The sequence below is a fragment of the Pezoporus flaviventris genome, unplaced genomic scaffold (genome assembly GCF_033815535.1).
Source record: "Pezoporus flaviventris isolate CSIRO_AGI_PZ_B2104156 unplaced genomic scaffold, CSIRO_AGI_Pfla_v1 ptg000045l, whole genome shotgun sequence".
In the NCBI taxonomy this organism is placed as follows: Eukaryota; Metazoa; Chordata; class Aves; order Psittaciformes; family Psittacidae; genus Pezoporus; species Pezoporus flaviventris.
The window spans coordinates 8,568,652-8,589,787 of record NW_026892593.1 but is presented as its reverse complement, the minus strand read 5'-3'; the positions used below and the strand labels follow the sequence as shown (position 1 = coordinate 8,589,787).

General features: G+C 42.1%; 2 protein-coding genes across 8 annotated transcripts in view; one reads left to right on the top strand and one right to left on the bottom strand.

Moving 5' to 3' along the window:
- The window catches only part of CCDC146 (coiled-coil domain containing 146), a 72,125-nt gene extending 57,298 nt beyond the window's left edge, over positions 1-14,827 (top strand). For 3 of the 5 annotated variants that reach the window (XM_061467348.1, XM_061467353.1, XM_061467352.1), the window contains 8 exons: positions 532-620; positions 740-904; positions 2,894-3,118; positions 3,735-3,963; positions 10,661-10,789; positions 11,618-11,755; positions 13,094-13,342; positions 14,475-14,827. In XM_061467348.1, the coding sequence (XP_061323332.1) occupies positions 532-620; positions 740-904; positions 2,894-3,118; positions 3,735-3,963; positions 10,661-10,789; positions 11,618-11,755; positions 13,094-13,342; positions 14,475-14,678 (1,428 nt within the window). In that variant the 3' untranslated portion in view covers positions 14,679-14,827. The remainder of the gene's footprint in view (positions 1-531; positions 621-739; positions 905-2,893; positions 3,119-3,734; positions 3,964-10,660; positions 10,790-11,617; positions 11,756-13,093; positions 13,343-14,474) is intronic. The other 2 variants (XM_061467351.1, XM_061467350.1) reach the window with 2 other exon arrangements.
- A 602-nt stretch (positions 14,828-15,429) lies between these two features.
- The window catches only part of GSAP (gamma-secretase activating protein), a 46,694-nt gene continuing 40,987 nt past the window's right edge, over positions 15,430-21,136 (bottom strand). For 2 of the 3 annotated variants that reach the window (XM_061467345.1, XM_061467346.1), the window contains 5 exons: positions 20,475-20,594; positions 19,404-19,465; positions 17,421-17,525; positions 17,189-17,282; positions 15,430-16,164 (listed from right to left, as the gene is read on the bottom strand). In XM_061467345.1, coding sequence (XP_061323329.1) covers positions 16,064-16,164; positions 17,189-17,282; positions 17,421-17,525; positions 19,404-19,465; positions 20,475-20,594 — 482 coding nt within the window. In that variant the 3' untranslated portion in view covers positions 15,430-16,063. Of the gene's footprint in view, positions 16,165-17,188; positions 17,283-17,420; positions 17,526-19,403; positions 19,466-20,474; positions 20,790-21,136 lie in introns of those variants that run through there. The other variant, XR_009745894.1, reaches the window with a different exon arrangement.

Sequence of the window (21,136 nt, the reverse complement as noted above, 5' to 3'; positions counted from 1 at the left end):
CTCCTCCTCCTGATACAATTGGGAAGAGAGAAAAGACCTGTCTGTAGATGGTTAATGATACAGGCTATTAAGGACTGAATACCACTAAAATCAAAAGGTCCAGAGCCCTAACAGAATGAAAATGCCATTTTACTCAAGCATCAGTGCTTGTTTAAAAGCCAGAAAAGAGTAAAATAAAATTTGTCTGAAAAGTGATGTGTATGCCAAATAATTACACAGCGATGGAACTGAGAGGAAACAGTAGAACTCCAGATGTAAGGGACCAATCTTTCTAATATGCAGCATCAAATTATCTACATTAACAGTCGTTGTAAGCTTAATTCACATAGGAAAAGTGTGGCCCTTAATGCTGTTGCAATAAAAGCATTAAATTATAATTGGAATGAGTTCTTCGAATATTCTCATCTCAACATATTTTCCTTGACTGGTTTTACAGTGGTTTATTAGTAAAAAAAGATGTTCTGAGTCATTTCTTTGAAGACATTTCTTTGATATATCTAAAGTGCTCACTGAATTCTATTTAAATTCCAGATACAACTCCAAAATGTTATTAAAGAATTAAAAAGAAAGGATCTTGAAATAAAAGACTTTGAAAAGAGGGGAAGAAAAATCCAAAAAGAGTAAGAGAATAATAATAATAACACATTAGCTAAAAAATGTGGTTTAATGCAATTTTTATCCAAGTTGTGTATGCATAAAATTCTAATAATTATTTCTTTCACGTTTGTAATTTCTTCAGACTCCAAGGACTTGCTAAAATAAATGAGGTTGTTCAAAATGAAAGGAGTAAATGTATGGATTTGGTGCATGCTGCTCATCAGAAAGCAAATGAAATTAAAAAACGGGTAAAATTGATAGAAAAGGAAATAGAAAATTTAAGGAATACTCTTATAACCAAGGCAAGGTGAGTTTAAGTATGCTGTAGGTCACATCTGCAGAAATGTAAGATTAGAAAGAATCTTGAGAGAGAATCCAGTCTAACTTCAACTATACCTTTATCATGCTTGATAGTCATTATGTTGATTTCTAAAACCTGATTCAAAGACATTTAGCAACACCCTTACATAATCTAATTTCTGGTCACCCTAACACTTCACAATTAGCTTGGGCATCACTGCATGACACAAGACATGTCTGAAGTTTGTCTGGCTACTCATCCTTCAAAAGGATAAAGTGTCATCGCATTTCTTTTGATCACAGTTCTTATGAGCCTCTAGCATCTGTATTAGCATGCTCTTTCATTCAATACGAACAATACTGTTGTAGTCACACTTTCTGCCCTTAGAAAAAAAGAGGTCCAATGCATATACAATTCCACAGTGGACTGGTGTATGATACTGTTAAATGAGTCACTATCTAGTAATGCAACTGTGTAATTACTGAATTAAAACAAACTGGGTCTCTTGGTTCAAACTCAAATTGAAGTTTATTGGAAAACATTTATTTCAAATAAAATGACACGTGGTTTCAATTTCCAGGCAATCCTAGTCAAACTAAGAATTCACAACAAAGAGGATGAGGCAGACAAGTGGTGCTTGTGACTCTATTTTTTTCCAAGACCATTATTTAGTGGGGATAATCTTTTTGCCACCTTTTTGTCATCCTAGTGATGATATTCTGCAATATAGGCAGAATGACAATGTCTCTGAAATCGGTAGTTGGGAAAGTAGAAGGGTAATGAATGAAGAGTTAACCGTGTATAGAAGACAGCACAGACAAAACTGAGTAGCTCAAAAATAACTTGGTTTTCCCAAAACTTTTATCTTTTGGTGCCAAAAATTTGCACAACTGGACCAAAGAATGCATTCAGGTTACAGTCACTCAAAGTGTATTGCGAATCTCCAAGTAGGTTGATTTCAAAGTCATGCTGGGGCTAGCTAAAAAGAAGTGGAATGTCAGTGGTTTAAGTGATTTTGTCAAGATGCTGACATTTTGTGGAACAATTCTTGAGTCCTTCCCAGTCAATTTCTGATGAAAGGAATAAAAAAGACTAAGAAGGCAGATCTGTATTGTCTAGATACCAAACATATCTAATTATTATAGATGACCCTACTCTGGTCTAACAGGCATTTTGATCTCTGCAAATCTAGATTTAAAATTAGCAAGAGGTACTGAATTTCTAGTAATGGAAATGCCTATGGAAAAAAAAAAATTAATCCCAGTAAGAGACTTGAGTATCACAGCATCACTGACTTACCTGCAGTCAGCAGTTTTGAGGACAGACAAGTGTCAGTCCAAATAAAATGTTTATCAGAAAATATTCAATAACATATCTTTACTACTGTCATGCTTCTTGCTTTACAAAAGTTTAATTCAATTTAGCAACACCATGTGGAACTCAGAAGTGTTACAAACATGGGGAAATGAACCAGAAAGCAGCTCACTGCTCTTTATATGGTGATGCAGCAATTTAACGATGGAGCCCATGAGGGGAGGTGGATATTTCATCTGCAGTTCTGTATCTTAATGGAAGACTGTGCTTCTCCTTTCACTACCTCTTTTGTATGTTGACACAAATATCTTCCCAATGCAGATAAATAGTATCTTGATCAACAAGTGATACTTACCACAGATTAAATGCAGTAACTCTAACTTCCATGTTGTACGAAAATGAGCAATTTGTATAGCAACAAGAATCTGTCTTTTAGGTGAGGGTGGCCAGCAAAGCATTTTACTTGGGCCATAATCCAGTTCTCTTCGAGCTGTAAAGAGCTTGCAGAGAGAAGCTGTTCTCAGAGAGCCTTTCTACTTCTTGTAATGCATCTGTGAAGCAGAGTGACATAGAAGATCCTTTGTGTGTTTGAGGAATTAGTTAAAGCTCTGCTTTTAATTGCTGAAATTGCTTTCAAATCGAAGGGGCTAAAAACTTTCCTACTTTTATGTTATGTTAAAGAAAATTGCAGAAACAACAGCTGAAGAATACAAACAATATAGCGATTATAGACTGTCTCAAAAGTGATTGCCTCAAAATTCTGCAAGCCATGCAAGAGGTGAAAGAGAAGAAAGAGCAGCGGTACTCAGTTCTTGAGAGACTCACCACTACAGTCACCCAAATTGAAGAGGAGCTTGTGCAGCTACACAAAAGATATGAAAGAGCTCTTCAGCAACAAAATGAGAGGTATTCAGGACAATTTGATAGAATGTGCTGTTTAATTTTGACATTCATGAAGGTTATGAGCACTCCTAGTTAGTGATACTGAAAGACTATGAAAGCCTCAATAAGTTTCCCTAAGCACTCTGCCTCGCTGCAGTGTCAGTGCTGCTCTGTATCACACAGGTGTTGGTTCTCCATTGCTGATGATGTTCATACTTCAGATCTACTATTAAAAACATATAGTGGCTTGACTGCTGAATGTCTTGAGTACTTGTAGCCTCCTGCTCTGTTTGTGCTTTGTACACAGGTAAGGTATAAAAATGCAGAAGATGTAAATCTCCCTGATCCAGTTAATCCGTCTTTTAAATGAATGCTGTGGAAGGCCAGAAGAGTTTTTAGAATTATATGAGAGACTAGAGTAACTTCTGCAATGATTTGTTCTCTGATCGTCACACTGTAATGATTTTTGTTACCTATTTAAAAGGTTAATATGATATTAAAGTAGCATTTGTAAAAGGTTTGTGCGTTATCCCAGATTATTACTGTTGTCCCAGGTCACCACTTCTGTTCTTGGATGGAATACACTGACTACGAGTAACATTTTTTTAAACTTTACCTTTTCATTTGGGGCTTATTCCAGTGGTCTTCTGCTCAGAGACCGGGAAGAAGAGTTATGCATTTTATGTGAAAGGATACACACACAAGAGATACTGTGTAGAAATGGAGATATTGAGATTCAAGTTATGGATGAAAAGATCAAATTTCTGAAGGTGAAGGTAGATGAGAAGAAGAGAGAGATTGAATTATTGCTCAAAATGCTCCCAGTAAAGAAAGCCCTGGATGCACAGCTGGTGATGCTTCAGATACAGGTTGGTGGGAAAGCAAGCCTTGTTTTTGGCTTGTATTTTTCTGTATTTTAAAACTTAAGTTAATTTCACAGGAAAAAGTGCCTGGATTTACGAGGTTTATTTAAACAGATATAGTTCAGTAATAGCAAATAGTCTAGCAATACAATAGTCCAGCAAAACTTGTCTGTGACTGGCTGATGCACTTTGTTATGCACATGCGCATTCCAAATGGAATCTCAGCTAACCCTCCCCATAGCATGAAATGTCAGTGTGACTAAGCTGGAGAATGGGACTCATGGGGAAAAAATGGCAGTGTAGATAAAGTTTACTAAAACTGTATTGATGGGGGTAGGTGGGAGGGGTGGGAGATATACTCAGTCCTTCCAATTCCTAAAATAATAACTCAATTCACACTTGACCCTGGGCCTACTCTGGAAACTCTGCTGCCTACAATGATATAATCCACATTGATTTTCTTCTCCACAAAAACAGTGTAAGTTTTAGTTCTAGTCACAAACTGACATTAAACAACTAACAAACTGCAGTGCTTGGGACATTCTTTCCTTGCTTTCTGAAATGGCTCATTTACTTCTGACCTTATCTCCAGATGGTAATTTTTTCCATACATACTCCCTTAGTGCCTGCACAAAATTGTAAATTAGGGTGTACATCGCCTTTCGTAATGGCATCGATGGGAGCTGTGACTCACTGCTAAATAGTGCTTGCACTATTCTGCTGCTTCTGGGAAGCTGTACGCTCTGCTAAGAGACTAAAATGTTGGACATTACCTTACGCAAAATCATACCACAAAGGACTTTACAGTGCTGTTACAGATTTAGATGATGAAAAGAATGAGCATGAAAATAGACAATAGACAAAAGAAAAAGAAAAGTGCCACGTTTTCAGGTGAGATTTGGAAAGAGACTGGGACTCACTGAGCACTGAGTCACACAGTGCAGGTGATTTCTGTGAACTAAGTCGACCACAAAGCTTTGCTTTTTCTGTTCTGCATTTCTAAGTCTTTCCCCTTAGTGATGATGGTTCATGTGAAGCCTAAAACCACTGTTAAAGGGAGGTTATTGTTACAGGTGCTTTTAATCTTTCTGTGGCATTGACATAAAATTAAAAAGCAGGAAAATACAGAGTGGTGTGATATTACAGATGGAATAGTCTTAATTAATGTTCCCAAATCAGAGATTTTCCAGTGAACAATGGCAAATAACCAGTTATCAGCTTTCAAAATGTAACTAGATGCTGTGGTTACTGAACTATTACATAGTTCAAAGTGGCCATTAACCCAGCCATCTCCTTATGCTCAACTGTTCTAGCATTAATACTGTTCCTCCCACTGCCAGTAGCCACTATATCTAGGGAGAAACACCTTCAAGCTCTTTGGCTTTATCTCCATGATTTAAATAAAAGCCACAAGCCCAAACCTGAATTCTGGTGTTGGTTTCCAAATTCAGATTGATAATACCTGTACTGATTACAGATCTGGCCGCATGTTGAAATCCAACTTGGCATCTGTTCAGTTACGGTATGAAAAGGATCTTACGATGCTGATCATTTGCACAAGACTTTGCATTGGTGTGATGAATACAGATCTAAATCACTTGTCTATGAAACCAGTCTCTGAAGCCAAGCTGAAATCTGAAGAGGTGGTAGCAGGAGCTCCTTTTGGGGTACTCTTTGTCTGTCTTTCGGTTTAAATAGTTATCTGTCTTTCGGTTTAAATAGTTATAAATGTTCAGAGAGAGTCTCAGTGCACCACAGGATGATGAAATCCTGATTTCTGTCAGAGACCTTTAGAACTCCTAAAATGCAGACTGTAAATATGTTTTCTAAGATTTCCTCATCATTTCTATTTCTCCTTTCTGTTGTGACCTTACGTAGGAGCCAGGGTGCCTAACCTTCACTTTGGGTTAGGAGCCCACAGGAAAAATTATACAGATAAGTGAACAAGGTCTCTATTAATAGAAAGAAGCGTGTGTCTTTGCCTTCAGAGGGAGATCCTGATTTTGGGAGCACAGTACTCCTCCTGGAGGTCTTTATTCTCAAGGCACCTGCCTCTCTTCATCCATGGTATGGAGAACTTTGAATCATGTCAGGATGCTTCAAAAGGCATCTACAATTGAAATACAGTATAGATCATCTGAATTAGGCAGGATGAATCATGTATGTCCTAAATTTTCTTCTCCCTTTTTCCTACCTTTCATGTCTCTTTAAGTCTTGGGTATTTTTCAGACTTTGACATCTTATCTGTCCTGTTTTTCACCTCTCCTGCATTTCCCAATCTTCCCATTTCCCCAGAACCTTTTTCTCACTCGAGAGGTGAATTAAACTTTCCAGTATTGAATGCCAAATGATTATTCAACAACAGATGTATTTATTTCTGTTAGAGATGCACCTCTTGGAATAGTGGGATGAATGAGTAGGTTTTACTCTACAGGCTGCAGAAACTGCATCCCTGTCTTGGCGGCAATTGTGCCCATTTGGAAGGTGAAAAGCACAAGTCAGGGCTGTGTGCCAGCAAGAGCAAAAATTTCACCCGGGTCTCCTGTATTCCACATGAGCTCCTTAATCATCAAACTGATCTATGTCCCAATCCTACACTTTCCATCCAAAGCTGCCTGTTTCCACAGCAGAGCGAAACACGGGTGAATAGTTTTAGCTAATGAAATACCATTGTCTTAATCAATACCAGACTCTTCTAAGCAAGTGCTGGTGACATGGACTGAGTATTTTTGTTACCATCAAAGTAAAGCATTAAAACCAGAAATATTTGCAGGTACTTCCTTTGTCTGACACAAAAAATACCTGGTGAGATGCTAAGGTGGTTTCCTCTGGGCATAAAACTATGTAACTTTAGATTCGGACTGCACAGCACAGGGCTGTTCCCACTGACTGGAATGATCCATGAAACTAAACTGCCTTCATGCACCAGAGAGAAATATTTAGCATTAATCATTAATTAGTCCAACACGTAGATGTGCTGAGCTGTCACGATGGGACTTTCATGCCTCAGAGTTCAGCTGACGTACAGGGACTGACAATTTATTTGAGGCATTCGGCATCAGTGTTTGTCCAAGTTTTAGATGAAAATCTCCACACTGCATCATTAAGGAAGATTTTATTAACCTTTAGCTTGGGTCTTTCTTGCTGCAGTGTGAGAGCATTGATTTGTGTTCTGTCCACCAGGGACGTGACAAACGGATCATTCTCTTCCTCCCTGCAGCATTTCCTGTTACTGGAATGAAGTTAATCACATTCCTCTCCCATCCTTTTGCTAGGCTACACAGCCCTGGTTCTTTCAATCAGCCTCACAGATTTTTCTTAGATCATCCTTTTTTTTACTGCTTTTATTTTTGGCAACTTGGCCTCTTTCTTGAGGTGCACTGCAAATACCAGTGCCTGAGAGTGAAAGAATTCATTGAGGCATCTTGCAGGTTACATTCCTGCTTATGTGTCCAGGTACGATGGTGCCTTCCTTGCAGCATGACATGATTCATCTTCATGTAAATGTAACAACCAGACCCTCTTTTAAAGAATCGGTTGACCTTGATTCCGTACCTGTGCAGTTTTTTCTGCCTACGTGCAGCGCCCTGCATTTGTTATTTAATATTATGTCTTTTGTTCAAGCTTTTCTTCAGACCAAGATAAGTTTGAATTTAACTGGCTATTTACCTCATATTTTCATCAAGAACCCATTTCCTTGGCTTGTTTGTGAGAATGTCACATGAAACCATATCAAAGCTGTGTCAAGTCAAGACATAAGATACCCACTATTTGTTGTCCACACACCTGTAAATTATCACAGTAGGGAAGTGGTCAGGTCTAGTATGACCCAGCACACTTGTGCTCTCTGACATCCTTTCTGCTTTTCTACCTTCATATAGAGAAAGTTTAATTATTGGTTCCAGATTTATCCTTCAGAAAGTGACATTATCTATAGTTCCAGAGCTCCTTCCCCCCCCCCCCCCCCCCCCCCATTTTTAAAGCCTTGGTGTGATATTTGCCCTTTTCTAGTGCTTGATGTACCTCACCTACCTTCTCCAAGATCTCCAAAATAAGCAGCAGATCTCCACTTCTTCAGACCCATCCCTTTACCTAGGCATGTGTTCCCTCTTGTCCATCTGCCCTGCAACCACTCCTCCTGACTGATTACAAACAAATCTAGAAAAGCCTCTCTGATAGAGCCTTTTCTTATCCCCTGTATCAAATCCACCCCAAGAAAGAAGTGATTTTTTTTGGTTTGGTTTGGGACTTAGAATCTGTTAGAACTCAAAGTTTTGTCCAAGGAAAATACTACAAATTAGGAGAAAATAAAAAAAGATGCCTATAGTCGCATCACTTAAGCAGTCACAGAATAGCATGGTTATCTTTAGATGTGCTTTGTTTCCCATACTTTTGGGTTAGCCTGCATGGAATCACTTCCAACTCATATTGCCTTTAAATTGAAGCCTAGTATGAAACTTGCTATGGAATTTCTTTCCATTTTGGACAGTGGTTGTGCTGTTTTAGTCCTTCTGCTCTCAACTAGTCATTCAGTCTTACAAGTCCCTAATCTCATAAAGGCATCACCACCTCCACAACGCATTTTCACCTGGGCGATTGGGTGAGAAATCTGGCCCCAGCTAGGAAAAATCACTGGAAGTACAGTTGTATCCTCTTATTTGTGCTGGTCCTGCTTTTACATTTTCCCCTGGCATGTATTCTTTGGCTTGAGTTTTAGTTGGTCAGAACTAAAACAAATCTTCCAGTACCTGGTTACAGACTGAATCATGGTTTGCCAAGGAAATTGTTCATTACAGTCATTTAAGGTTTTTCCTTTGCCTTTTCTTAGACCAAGTGCAAAAGAAAGTGCTGTGCCACACTTTTTTACCATAACAAGCAGTAATTAAGACCAGTGCTCTGGTAATGGTCCATTACCACCCGAGAAGATCTGTCAGCTTTCCCTCTTCCATGACTTGCAAATTTACAGGGACCAAAGCATCCTGGTAGCAACATCTAAACATTGATTTTGTACTTCTGGTGACTGTCCCTAACCTTGAGAGTTGGTGACCACTTATTTCCTTAATATAGTATCTGATGGTTAGAATTCCTAGCAATGTACTTGGGTCATGTTATATCAGTGCCAATACATCGTGGCTGCAATGACAATGCACTGACAGCCAGGTGCATGTCCAAGCAAAAAACCCCACCACGGTTTTGCAAATGCAAACATGAAGAATTGTTCCCAATCGCTCCTTCAGGAAGTGCTTATGTGAAGCATGGATCCATCCAGTGTGTTCTGGGAAGCGATATTCCATAGGAAGGTCTCACATCAGCGAGGTCAGGGAACACCTGCCTCTGTGGGTCCTGGGAGTGACACATTGCTCAGGGTCACCACTGAGTCACTTCAGGACACATGCCTGGAACTTTACCACAGAAAACTTGGATGCCTGCACGGATGGGAGCATCAGTGTCAACCAGTGGGGAAGCAGGATGCTCAGGTTTAACTTGCAACCAGACTGTCAGGCACATGCATCCTTCCTACGTCCCTAAACTGATCAAACATAAGATTGTACGGAATAAAGCGAGACACCCCATCCTAAAAATCTGGTGTATTCCTGAGGATAAAAACATAGTCTGAGGACAGACTCAACTGGTGGGACTCAACTTCTGGCAGACATCAGGGTCTTTGTCTTGCAGCTGTCAAAATGGAGCTCCCTTTAAGAGTAACTAAGAACATCTTATGATCTTCCATATTTACCCTCCCTCCCTTGCAGTACAAGGAAAACTTGTCTGTGAATTCTGTGGGTCAGGCTCTGGGGGTGAGGTAGATGGGGACAAGCTACCACTGTGAGTCCCAGTGGAGTCCCATGCAGCCACCTCCATGCTGGAGGCACTGGCTGGGCCGGGCTGCAGAGACCCAGGCAGGGTGAAGGAAGCCGTGCCAGCACAGGCTCCTACCATTCCCAGCACTGCTCTCCCTCCTCAGGATGGAGCTGGAGCTGTGGCAGGTCTCAGCTCACCCTAGCAGCCAGGCTCTGTCTCCTGCCTGCAGACAGCTGCCCTGAGCCCACCCCACTGCAGCCCAGTGCAAATCACCCATGGGTCTTCATCCAGGCCACCCAGCAGGGGCCGAGGAAGGGATCACTGCCTGGAACAGCCTTTTTCTGGCTTCCCAAACACGTTCAGAAGGTAAAAATCATCTTCCAGCACAGGGCTCTTGTGATTCCCAGTGGCTCAGTGAAGAAACCTCTTCTGTGTGGCTAAATTAACACACAGTTTCAGATGGCTGTGTTGCACATGGAAGAAGAGTCAAGGGAACAAGTGTTTGAGACCCTGGTTAATGGTTTAAACCATTAGTAAGATGAAGCTGATTTGTATTTGTGCATTATAGGATGACTTTCTGTGACACAATCTGCTCCTTTTCAAATTGCCATTCATGAGCACTAGGACAGGAGAATGAGGTCTGCACACTGCCAGTTCTGCAGAGAAGTGCTTCCTAGTGTTTGACCAGCATCATTTTGCTTAGATTTATACCCCCTCCCACCCCAACCTCCTCCCAAAGCATCCAAGGCCAGAGTCTTACTTCTAAGTCTAGGTGGTGCCAGAGCAGCCATGGCAGTCCCTTTGGTGTGGTTATCCTGGTATGAGTTAACAGAGGCCTTTCATCTCTGGTCACGCTTTTGGCTTCTTGTCTGTCAAAATACTGTCTGTTTTCATTTTCCAGCATTCCCAGTGCAAGGACAGGATTAAACAGATGGAGGAAATCTCTGCTGACCCCGCAAATAAGAGCAGAAAGCGAGAACTGGGAGGGAAGGACCCATCTCCACCTGAGCTGCTAAAAAAGATTGAGCACGTAAGATCACTTCTCACATCCCAAGCTATCCCACTGTATTTAACCTCTTAGAAAAAGCAATTGGTATCTTTCATTTTAAATGTAAACTTTCAGTAAGTAATAATTATATGTGAGAATAATTATGATTGGCTAATGGGAACTTTGCCTTCTTACAGCAGGGGCTGGAGGGGGAAGCTCTGTGCAGTTTCCCCAGCTCTGCAGCAACCTCTGCCAGCCTGGCCAGTCACAGCACCAACCTGCACATTACAATACGGGGTGGTGGTGGGGGGGGTGTTCCTTGGAGTCATAAGATAAGTTCAAATGTTCTTTTTTTGACCTCTGTGTGATTTTAAAGTTCTTTTAGTTGCATGGTACTTACTTTCTACTTCTTAAGTAGAAAAATGGTACTTTTTAACTTCTTAGTGCTTGGAGCCTATACTTAATTTCTTTTTATTAACAGCAGGAGGGAAAAGGTATTCAAAGCAAGAGCTGAAACCACCTCACTATGGTGTGACTCAAGGAACTGGAAGATTAAAAATTATAGATATATCACTAGGAAAAAAAAAGCATTGCTTGTAAGAAAACCACAGCAAGGCTGTAATAATGCTGCTGAATCCCCCTGCCCCTCAAGAGGACCTGGTCTGGTACTGAAGAACTCACAGTAACCAACTGAACCAACTTGGGGTGATAGCTGTCAGGGAGGGTAAAAATTCTGGAGATAGCTGGTGGTGAAGTGATGACTTATGGCTGTTCACCAGTATTATTCCAGCAGCTCTCAAAGCAATCACACCTTGTGCTGCACCTTCCCCTCTCATTTACCTTCTCCCTGCCTCATTCTTCCCGCTGCAGCTGGAGATGGAGCTGGTGCAGAAGGAGGAGAAGTTGCTGGAGACAGATCTTCTCTACGAGCACCTTTCCCGGCTGCTGAGCAGAGTCCATGCCGCAGCAGAGGACAGGAAGAAGGACACGCTGCTGATAGCTAAGAAGGTAAGAAGGGTACTACGCGCCCGCGTGCCGGCCTACAATAAATGGAGCAGTATTTGGGCAAGAAGTAAGATGACTCACTTGTGAGTTACAAAAGCAGCTGGAAACACAGACAGGCAAATCATGTTAGCCTTCAGAACATACAGATGTGTAGCAGTGATGGAAATACAGACATACCAAAACCATTAGGTGAGTGTACTTGCTTTTTGAAAGCTGCACCACCAGTAGCACCTTTCAGCAAGATACAGGATTAGTTCTTTCTCAGGTAATATCCTCCTTTTGCACATGCACTTAACAGCCTTGCCATAGCAAACACGTCAAAGCTAAAATATCAAGAGCCAGGTGGATTCTACTCCAACACACAAAACCAAAAACTCAGTATCTGGCTCAGTTTCTTTGTTATTTAGGCTGGGAGAACTACACAGGAAAGAAAACTCATTTTCAGCAGTTACTTTTATATAATTACAGCTATTTCCTTTTAACTGCCTACAATACTGGTTGGGGAAGAGCAACAAATCCTCTTCCCCCCACCTCCTTAAAAAAAAAAAGCTGAAAAGAAGAGTAGAACTCAGTGAAAGACAAAAAAAATGTTGAGTAATTCATGTAAAACAAGGCCAAGGTTGATCGTTTTTTTTCCTTAGGTGTTAGATTTGGGACTCAGAAAGGCACAAAACACATCTTCATCATAAAGCTTTAATTTTCCACAGAGAAACAACTTGACTGTTATTTGGGTTTGTGAAATCATGGCTATGGGATAATAAACCACTGTAAAACCAGCAGCGTGCCGGAAGTTAGACTCAAAAGTGCTCCAATTCTCCCAATTCCCTATTAGTCACTTAAAAAAGAGTATGTTTCTTTGGGGGAGTGTTGTTTAAATCCTCTCCAGTCAGACTCAGTGATTCCTGTCCCTTTCCTGTTCTGTTCACTCCCCTGCCAAAGAGAACTTCCCCACTGTGTCCACATTATCACTCAATTACCTTGTAAGGATCAGGCTTATTGCACCCTTATTACAAAGTTAATTGTGCATAAACTCAATGAGCATCTGGGTACCAGGCTTATGAGGGCAGCGGGAGCTGTGCTGCTCAGCTGGAAAGGGCAGGAGGTAATTACACACTTGCTTCTCTGTATCCTGTAGCAGAGTCAATGCTGCCGGTTACTGTGGTTCCAGATGCACACAGAAACACACTGCCTGTTGCATTAAGTCATTTTCAGCATAGAGCTGGTTTCTAAAACCTTATCTGGTTGGACTTGGTGTCACATACCTAACACTTACCTGAGTGTCCTGCCCAGCAAGTGTCTTTAGGGAAGCCCTAAAGAAAATGCAATTGTTATTTATTCCAGACAAATGACACGAAGAAGAAGATAAAGGCAAGAACTCAGAAGATGATGGCTCTTGTTGCAGAGTTATCCATGCAGCAAGAGCTTGCCATTAAACTCCAGCAGGAAGTGAGAGACAAGGAGCAATTTTTGATGATTGTTTCATCAAGGATAGATCAAGGCCTTCCCCCTCCTGAAGAAATAGAGAACGAGTGTTTGAAGATACTACGCAATGAGAAGATGCAAAAAGAAGCAGCTGAAGCCAGAGCTAAAGTAAGTTTTTGCCACACATTGCAATTAATGTCTTTTCACTGCTCTAGCTTGTCTTTTGGAAAGAGCTGTGCTCGCTTGCTGCGTAACCTGTTGCTGCCAAACACAGAGCTCCAGGACCCTGGAGATGATGGCACAGGCAGAGATAACTACTGAAATGGTACACTGCAGTCCGGCAACACCACTTAGAACTGGCCCTTGAATCTTAGGGAGAGAATGCACTAAAAGGAAAACACACCTTCAGTTATTAAAGTAATTTGTGAGATCCTGTTGAGGGCTGAAGGGTGCATCCTGTGTTCCACTTGTTTGTTTTCAAGGTAAAGCTGCAGAAGGTGGGGTTGGGCTTCAGGAAAAACAAATTTTGTGTCTTCCACACACCAGAGGCAGTGAACATCAGATGAGAAGGAGCGAGAAACCAGACTGCTGGGCAAGGCACTGAGGGGAGGCAGGGCAGTGTAGCAAACAGTGCTTCAAACTGTACCCTGCTGGGTACTTTCCCTCTGTGGCTGAGACCATCAGTGATCCCAAAGAAGAAAAAGCAGTAGCAAGGAGAGATGTGCATACAGAGGGAACTCTCGCTGATGGGAAATTAGCTTTCCTGTATGACTCATTTAGTTATCACTGCAAGGGACCTGAAAGGTGCACAAAGCTGGGAGAGGAACACACTGTGCATACACTAACAAGAACCTGAACTCACACAGAAGTGCTGCAGTAAAACTGGGTTTAGGATTATTGTCATTAACTCTGTCATTAACACTTCTCATGCTATGATTCGGTTTCCTTTCAGTGCTGTGGATACAGCAGTAACTGTATGCAGGTATGTCAGTGTAAATAAAGCCATTTTGAAGCACCAAAACAATCATCTTGTTCCCAAGATGTTCTGTGACACTCCCTACAAGTTTTAACAATCTGTTTTCTTCACAAATAACAAAAGCATTAAAGGCTCAAACTGCTTAGTATTTGAAAGGACAAACTCACATCTACGTAGTCAGTAACTCATGCTTTTCTTCCAGTCCCCCTCTGGGCATCCTGGTTTGCTAAGGATTAGACAAGGCACTTCCTCTGTGAGGCATCCTGTACACTGGCTGAAGAGAGCACCGCAGTGTAAAGTACATAACCCCTGTTTGTTCCACAGCGCGCTGCAGAAGAGGGACAAGCCGCAGCACCCGGCTACATCCGCACAACAGCCGAGCCACGGCCCACCGCCTACATCCCCGATGACGAGCACAGCCTCCCGCTGCCGCGGCCCTATGGTGCTCTGGCTCCCTTCAAACCAACTGAGCCTGGGGCAAACAGGAGGCATTTCAGGAAACCTGTGGTGAAGCCAATCCAAGTCTGAACAGGCAGCACCTGAGGCAGCAGAGACCATCGCTGGCTGCTGCATCTCAAGGGTCAACAGCATTTGCACTACACTGAAAGCATGTCTGTTGTCATTCAGCCAAATTGAATACTGACCACAAAGTAGCTGTTAATGTCAAAAGCACAGTGACTCCATGCCGTGGTTTAAACCGTGTCGGCAAGTCAGCCACACAGTCCGCTTCCTCACTCCCCCCACCTCTCTCCAACACCACCACCACCCCCCTCCCACCCCCGCTCCCAGAGGGACGGGGAGGAGAATCGAAAGAGCGTAACTCCCACGGGTTGAGATAAGAACAGTCCAGTAACTAAGGTATAACACAAACCACTGCTGCTGCCACCAATAATAATGATGAGGGAAATAACAAGGGAAGAGAATACAATACCAACCCGTCGATACCAAGCCTGACCAAGCAGTGAGCCATTCTCTGTTGGGATGATGTTTGGGGGGAAGTCAGGACCAATCAGTGGTGACCTGAAGGCATCTAGTTGGTGCACTGTAAAAGTATTACACAGCAGGCAACAGCATACAATTGAGTTCATTGGCTGTTTTCCCCTAAAATCAAATCCCCCTGAGGTACACATCGAACTTCCCCATCTTCCCGCATTACCCACCAAGTATATCCGGGTCCCTGAGCAAAAGCAATCCCACGAGTGGGTCTGCCTTTACCTGAAGCAGGAATAACCCAGACTGTCTTCTTAACAAACGAACGAACAAACAACAGAACCATGTCTCGTGCCCTCTAAAGAGATTATATTTTGTGCTAATTATAAAACTGAATATATTAGAACCCAAGTCCAAAGACAGCAGTACCGTAAGGTAACACACGACCACCACGAGGGCTGAACACGTCATTACTGATGTGTTATATACAAGAACTGATTTATCATTTGTTATTCTTACCTGCTTTACATAATCACACCAAGAAATAGTTTTATTCATCTAAATGAGTAAACAATTACTGGTCTCTTGTTATGGTACAAGATAACTGGACTACCTTTCACAGGATTGTCTAGCTGGTTAAGATAACCGACACTGATATCAATTTTCACAGCATGTTTTGATACCCGCTGTAGTTCCACTGACTGACCACTTCAAAGCGAAACAACAGACATATTTCAAACCTAGGCTTGTGTCAGATGCATTTCTGTAAGGTGTATCTCAAAGTCAGTAATTGCACCATTAATACATTGGACCAAACACTGCTTTGAATAGTTTACGTCCATAACAGTGGCTACCCAAAACTGCAGGTGACCTGGGAAACAACGTGACATTTAAGTTTCAAAGAAAAAACTGATCGCACACTTGCTTCTGTGTGAGTACTTCTGATGAGAACCACAGCTGGGCAGCCTTCAACAGGGGCGACTTCAGGAATATTTGAGACCCAGAAGCGTCATGGTGTGTTTGAGTGCTGTTTCCTCCACAAATCTTACGTTGACGTGGTCTTGTTTCTCATGTGGCTGCACACCTAGAGAAGCATCAGGAGAGAGTCAGTATTTACTGTCATTAAGTGCTGTCATACACTCAGCCCTGCAGTCGGTTATAAACACCATCAACAACAGATGAGGTAATAGGTGGAACTGTGCTTTCACTTACACAGAATACCTACAGCTTTCAGTGAGCTGTTTGGATGCTCACCATGGCAAAAAAAAACCCTGTCAGTGTGGTTAAGTAAATGATAACCCATAGAGAGCAAAGCTAGCGCTCCTCTGGGGCTGCTAGGGATTTCCACAAGAATTCTACACAGGAGATCTAAAAGAAGATTTAAGCACAGTGGCCATGTTAGTGCTAGTACGTAACAAGGACCAGAGCACATTCCCATATACTTGTAACTCTTTCCTTCCCAAAGAGGAATATGAATATATCCATACATGGACAATCTTATTTTACCCTGTAGATCCTTATCCTGACCTTATTTTGCTTATTAGTACAGGCACAGCCAGCAACGCCAAACAGCACAGTGCTTCCCTTAGCACACCTTGCTTTTTCAGTAGAATTCAAAATCTTCAGATGCTGATGTTCACTGTCTGAAACAAGTGCCCAAACCAACTGTATTTCACAAACAGGAACAGCTTTGAGATGAAAATATTACTTCAGAGCACCTCCTATTTTAGCAGTGTGGGTGCTCGTTTCTGAGGTGGCAGATCTGATCTGGGCTGCCTCTTAACCACCAGACTGTATAAACAAGGAACAAGCCCTTCTCCCCATCTGAACACAGAATAACAGCTACCACCATAGAATACTGTGCATGAACCACGATTCACTATGCGTGTTCTCAAAAATGCAAGTTTGCCAACTGGATCCAACACACAGAGGATGTGCAGTGAAGAAGCCTCCTGACAATTCCCATCAGCAGAAAGACAACCAAACCTACATGTCCAGGCATCACTGCAGTTGTAGAACTCGGTTATGTCAATAGAGGCAGGGTACTGCCAAGTGTGATCATCAAAAGTAACAATTACTGGTCTTCCAAAGTACAGAATTAACGTTACCTTGATTCTCTATCTCTGCCAACATACTGGTCAGGTAGTTAAGTGGCAAAAACTCTACAGGGACCGAGAGTCTCTCAGGGACAAACCTGACACACTGTAAGGGAGAATATATCAGGTTAATTCAGAGTTGCACAGTACCAAGTTTCAGTGTTACCTCCAGTGTGCTGTAGTTTACAGAAAGGTCAGGAACCTCAACAATGTCAAAGCAAAGGATTAAAGAATGTGCTCTCACCTGCCTGTTCTCCAGCTTCTCAAGCAAGAGCTTCACATATTTCTGTGCCATTAAGTTAGCATTGATTGGATGATTCCAAACCTGTCGGACTTTCTGACCAAAAGCCTAGTAAGCAAAAACAAACCCCCAAACCTGAGAACATAAACATGGAACAGGGGAAACTTGGGAGGGGGAAAGGGAGGGAAAAACCCAAAACAAATCCAAGCTATAACACAGATGCTTTGCTTTTGGACAGTGATGACAGAAGCTAAGAGATCACTTTTAGCCATGGGGCCTTTCTTTTACAAGCAGTAACTAAGAGGTTACAACATGCTCTCAAAATGTGGGAAACAACCCAGACCTTGCTACTTGGTACCCATGGAGCTACACAGTAAGTTTCTATCAATTGGTGTGTCTCATTACCTCTGTCTCACTTTGCATGTGCACTTAAACATTAATAGGTGCTTAAAATGACTGTTTATCCTTTACTGTGACTCTCTGGCTTAGATCCAGTCTTCTCCCAAAGAACATCACCGATGCCCCATTCTTCAGTGCTCCTTCAGAATGGGGCTTCTTGGGCTCAGCCTAAGGAACGCTACAAAAGCAGAATGCCAACAAGGATAGATACTAGGAACATAGGTTGCATCCCAATATTTAGGACCTCATCCTGGGAATGGATAACACTGATTCCCATTCCCAAAGGCAAAAGAGACTCAAACCCAGATGTCCCAAAGCTTCTAATCCTAACCAATGAGCAAACAAATATGAACACACTGTGAAATGAGCTTCACCTTCTGCGAGTTTCCCTATCTAAATCTTTTTTTCCCATATTACTTTCAGCTGTATCACAATACAGACCACTGAAAGAGTTCATGTACAGTTTCAATGGTGCTTGAATACTTGCTTTTGATGCCACTGAAGTCATCTACTGAATGCTGCCTGCTCAAAATAGCCCAAGTCACCCCAAAGTGTCCTTTCTGGCAAACAAACTATCCTCTGCATTTTTTCCCAAAGCTGCAAATAGATACAATGGGGCACTGAGTCCACTGTGCATATGTTAACAAGCAGTACATGTCCCCTACAGCACTCAGCTCAGCCTTTGGCAGCAAAGCATGGCTGGAACGGTGCTCTCAGCCCACCAGGCCTGGGGCTGGCAGCTCAGAGAGGCCCCACACTGACCCCAGCTCATCCACCCCTGCCCAAAACAAGACACAGAGGACAAGGAACCTCCTGTGGAGCTCTCCTTCCCCACCCCTTCTCAAAACTGCTGCCAAATAAAGAAGCCCTTGTTTGAGGAAAATCAAAGTGGCACTTCTGGGCATGTGAACTATATGGACAGCCCATAATAAGCAAACAATAAGTAACTTATGTTGAGAAAAGCCTGTTCTACAGCAAGGCCCTCCCCAAGGGGGAATCCCTGGTGTTCATCTGCTCACTGCCACGTCGTGCCTCCTCTGCAGCACTGTGGTGTGCACCGGGAGAAAAAGGGGAAAAGGAGAAGTCAGTTTCCCATTCTGTTGGAACTTTTAACGGAGCACGAGGAATTAGTTCTGAGTCACCTCAGCAGTAGGTGAGATGGGAGATTTCACAGAAGGGGAGATGTTGTAATTGAATCCCACCACAGTGCTGTGGTACAATCACATTTTACAGCTTTTACTGTACCAGCTTTTGAATACATTTGATTCAACGTGTAAAACCAAATGCTGAGGTCATGCGTGAGAAAGGCATTTGCAGATGCTAAAAACCACAAACCCCCTCATAAATCCTCTTTAAACCCCATTAACCCCCTATTGCTTTATGCACAACAGAGTCAGTCTTGTCTGACTCCTGCAGGGTACTGGAGACACTGTAACACACTATGGACAAATGTGCAGTTTAAGTTACCAGGGTACCCTGCAGGTCACAAGCAGCAGACAGAGGTTCCATCACCTTGATCCTATGCACAGGGAGGAGCTGCCTATGAGCTCCAAAATCCAAGAAACAACATCCAAAATCATTAGTTACCTCGGGAAGCCTCATGACAATACTGAACTTCAGCTTTTCGTTCTTCTCAGTGTCGTCCAGATCTACAAGACAAACACAAATAAACCAAAACCCCACATGACTAAAACTTTCACTGAAGGCATTCTGAAAACACCTCTGTAATGAAATGAAAATGTTAATTTTAAATAAGGGCTAACAGGAGTGTCAGTCATATCATTTACATAAACATTTTTCTGTGTATTTGTATGTAACCACCCTTTTATGTAACAGTATATTCTGTATTTATACAATAATTCCAGTGTGTTTTGACTATGTAGAACTCCCCATATTTATATTTATTTTATCAAGAACAGACACAGATTCAGACAGCATATTGTGTGAACATATTTTCTTGAACAGTGGAGAAATAGCCCATTACAAGGGAACGTGGCTGCGGCTATGATGAAAAGCATTACTGTTGGAGTATCTGTTCCTGTTCGTGCTGCATCCTGGGAAACAGGCTACAGTTTCCTCTTCCTCCCTTCTGATCTAGAAAAGGCAATTGGATCATAAGACTCATAGAATAGTTTGGGTTGGAAAGGCTCTTTAAAGGCCATCTAGTCCAGCCCCCCTGCAATAAGCAAGGACATCTTCAACAGCTCCATAATCTTCCCTGGCACTGAGGTCAGACAGACAGGTCTGCTCCTCTTGCTCTAAACACAATTAAAGCAAAAACTGAGGACTGGATAGCACACTAACCTCCTTAAACATAGGTGTGCACTTCCACAGAGTCACAGAAATCCCCAAACAAATTATATGGTGATCTTCAGTATTCGCTTTCATAGAAGTCCCAAGAGGAAAAACTACTATAAACTGATATTTTCTCCAAACAGGTATTTCTTTGTCTGCTATGGAAAAGCTCAATCATAGTGCCTGAGCTCTAATTTTCTCCTTTCAGCTGGGCAACACCATCAGCTACAGTGCTCACTAAAACAACACTGAGAATAGCAGAGTCTCCTGGGTGGTAAACACTGTGTCTGCATTTGAATGGCTGAAGGGACAATACTCCAGTTAGCTGGCTGGGAACAAATGAACACATGAAACTCACTGTACCTTTCAGCAATTTCCTGACACAGGTTTCTGTCAAATGCAAGACTCCATTATCAATGTAGTGCAGGAGGGTGTGCAGAGGAAGACATCGAACACCAAGCCCCAAGTGCAGAGTGTGAAAACCTGTGAAAGAGAAACCAACTTGTTTGGTACAACAATACCTATTGTTTTCCTAAGTCTGTATTAGAGACTGGAATTACTGTAGGTAAAACCACCAATCTCTCCTTAACTTCTGACTGCTGCTGGTTGGTGAGGAATCAGTTTATCAAAGTCATGTAGTCTTATTTAGGCATCATTTAAGTCCTCTCAAGTACAGTCCTGTTAGAAAGAGGAAAGCCAAGAGGACTGAAAACAGTCATGACAGTCATGCACAGTCATTAAACATCTCCAGGCTGTTGCCTTGTATCTGAATTGTTCTATTATTTTGACTTTTATCTCCCTCTTTCCTCCTAATTAATCAAAACCTGAGGCCTCAGTATGTGGCTGCCCCTCACACATTCCCACACACGGTGTTAAGTTTCTTATTTAACATCAGGCAGATGATGGTCTTGTCATCAGTTGACACCATTACATGGCAGTATTCATGCCCCCACAGTGCAAGTCTGAAGGACAACCTCAAACCACAAGCAGCTTCAAAGACTGAAGACAGATCAGGAAATCCAAAC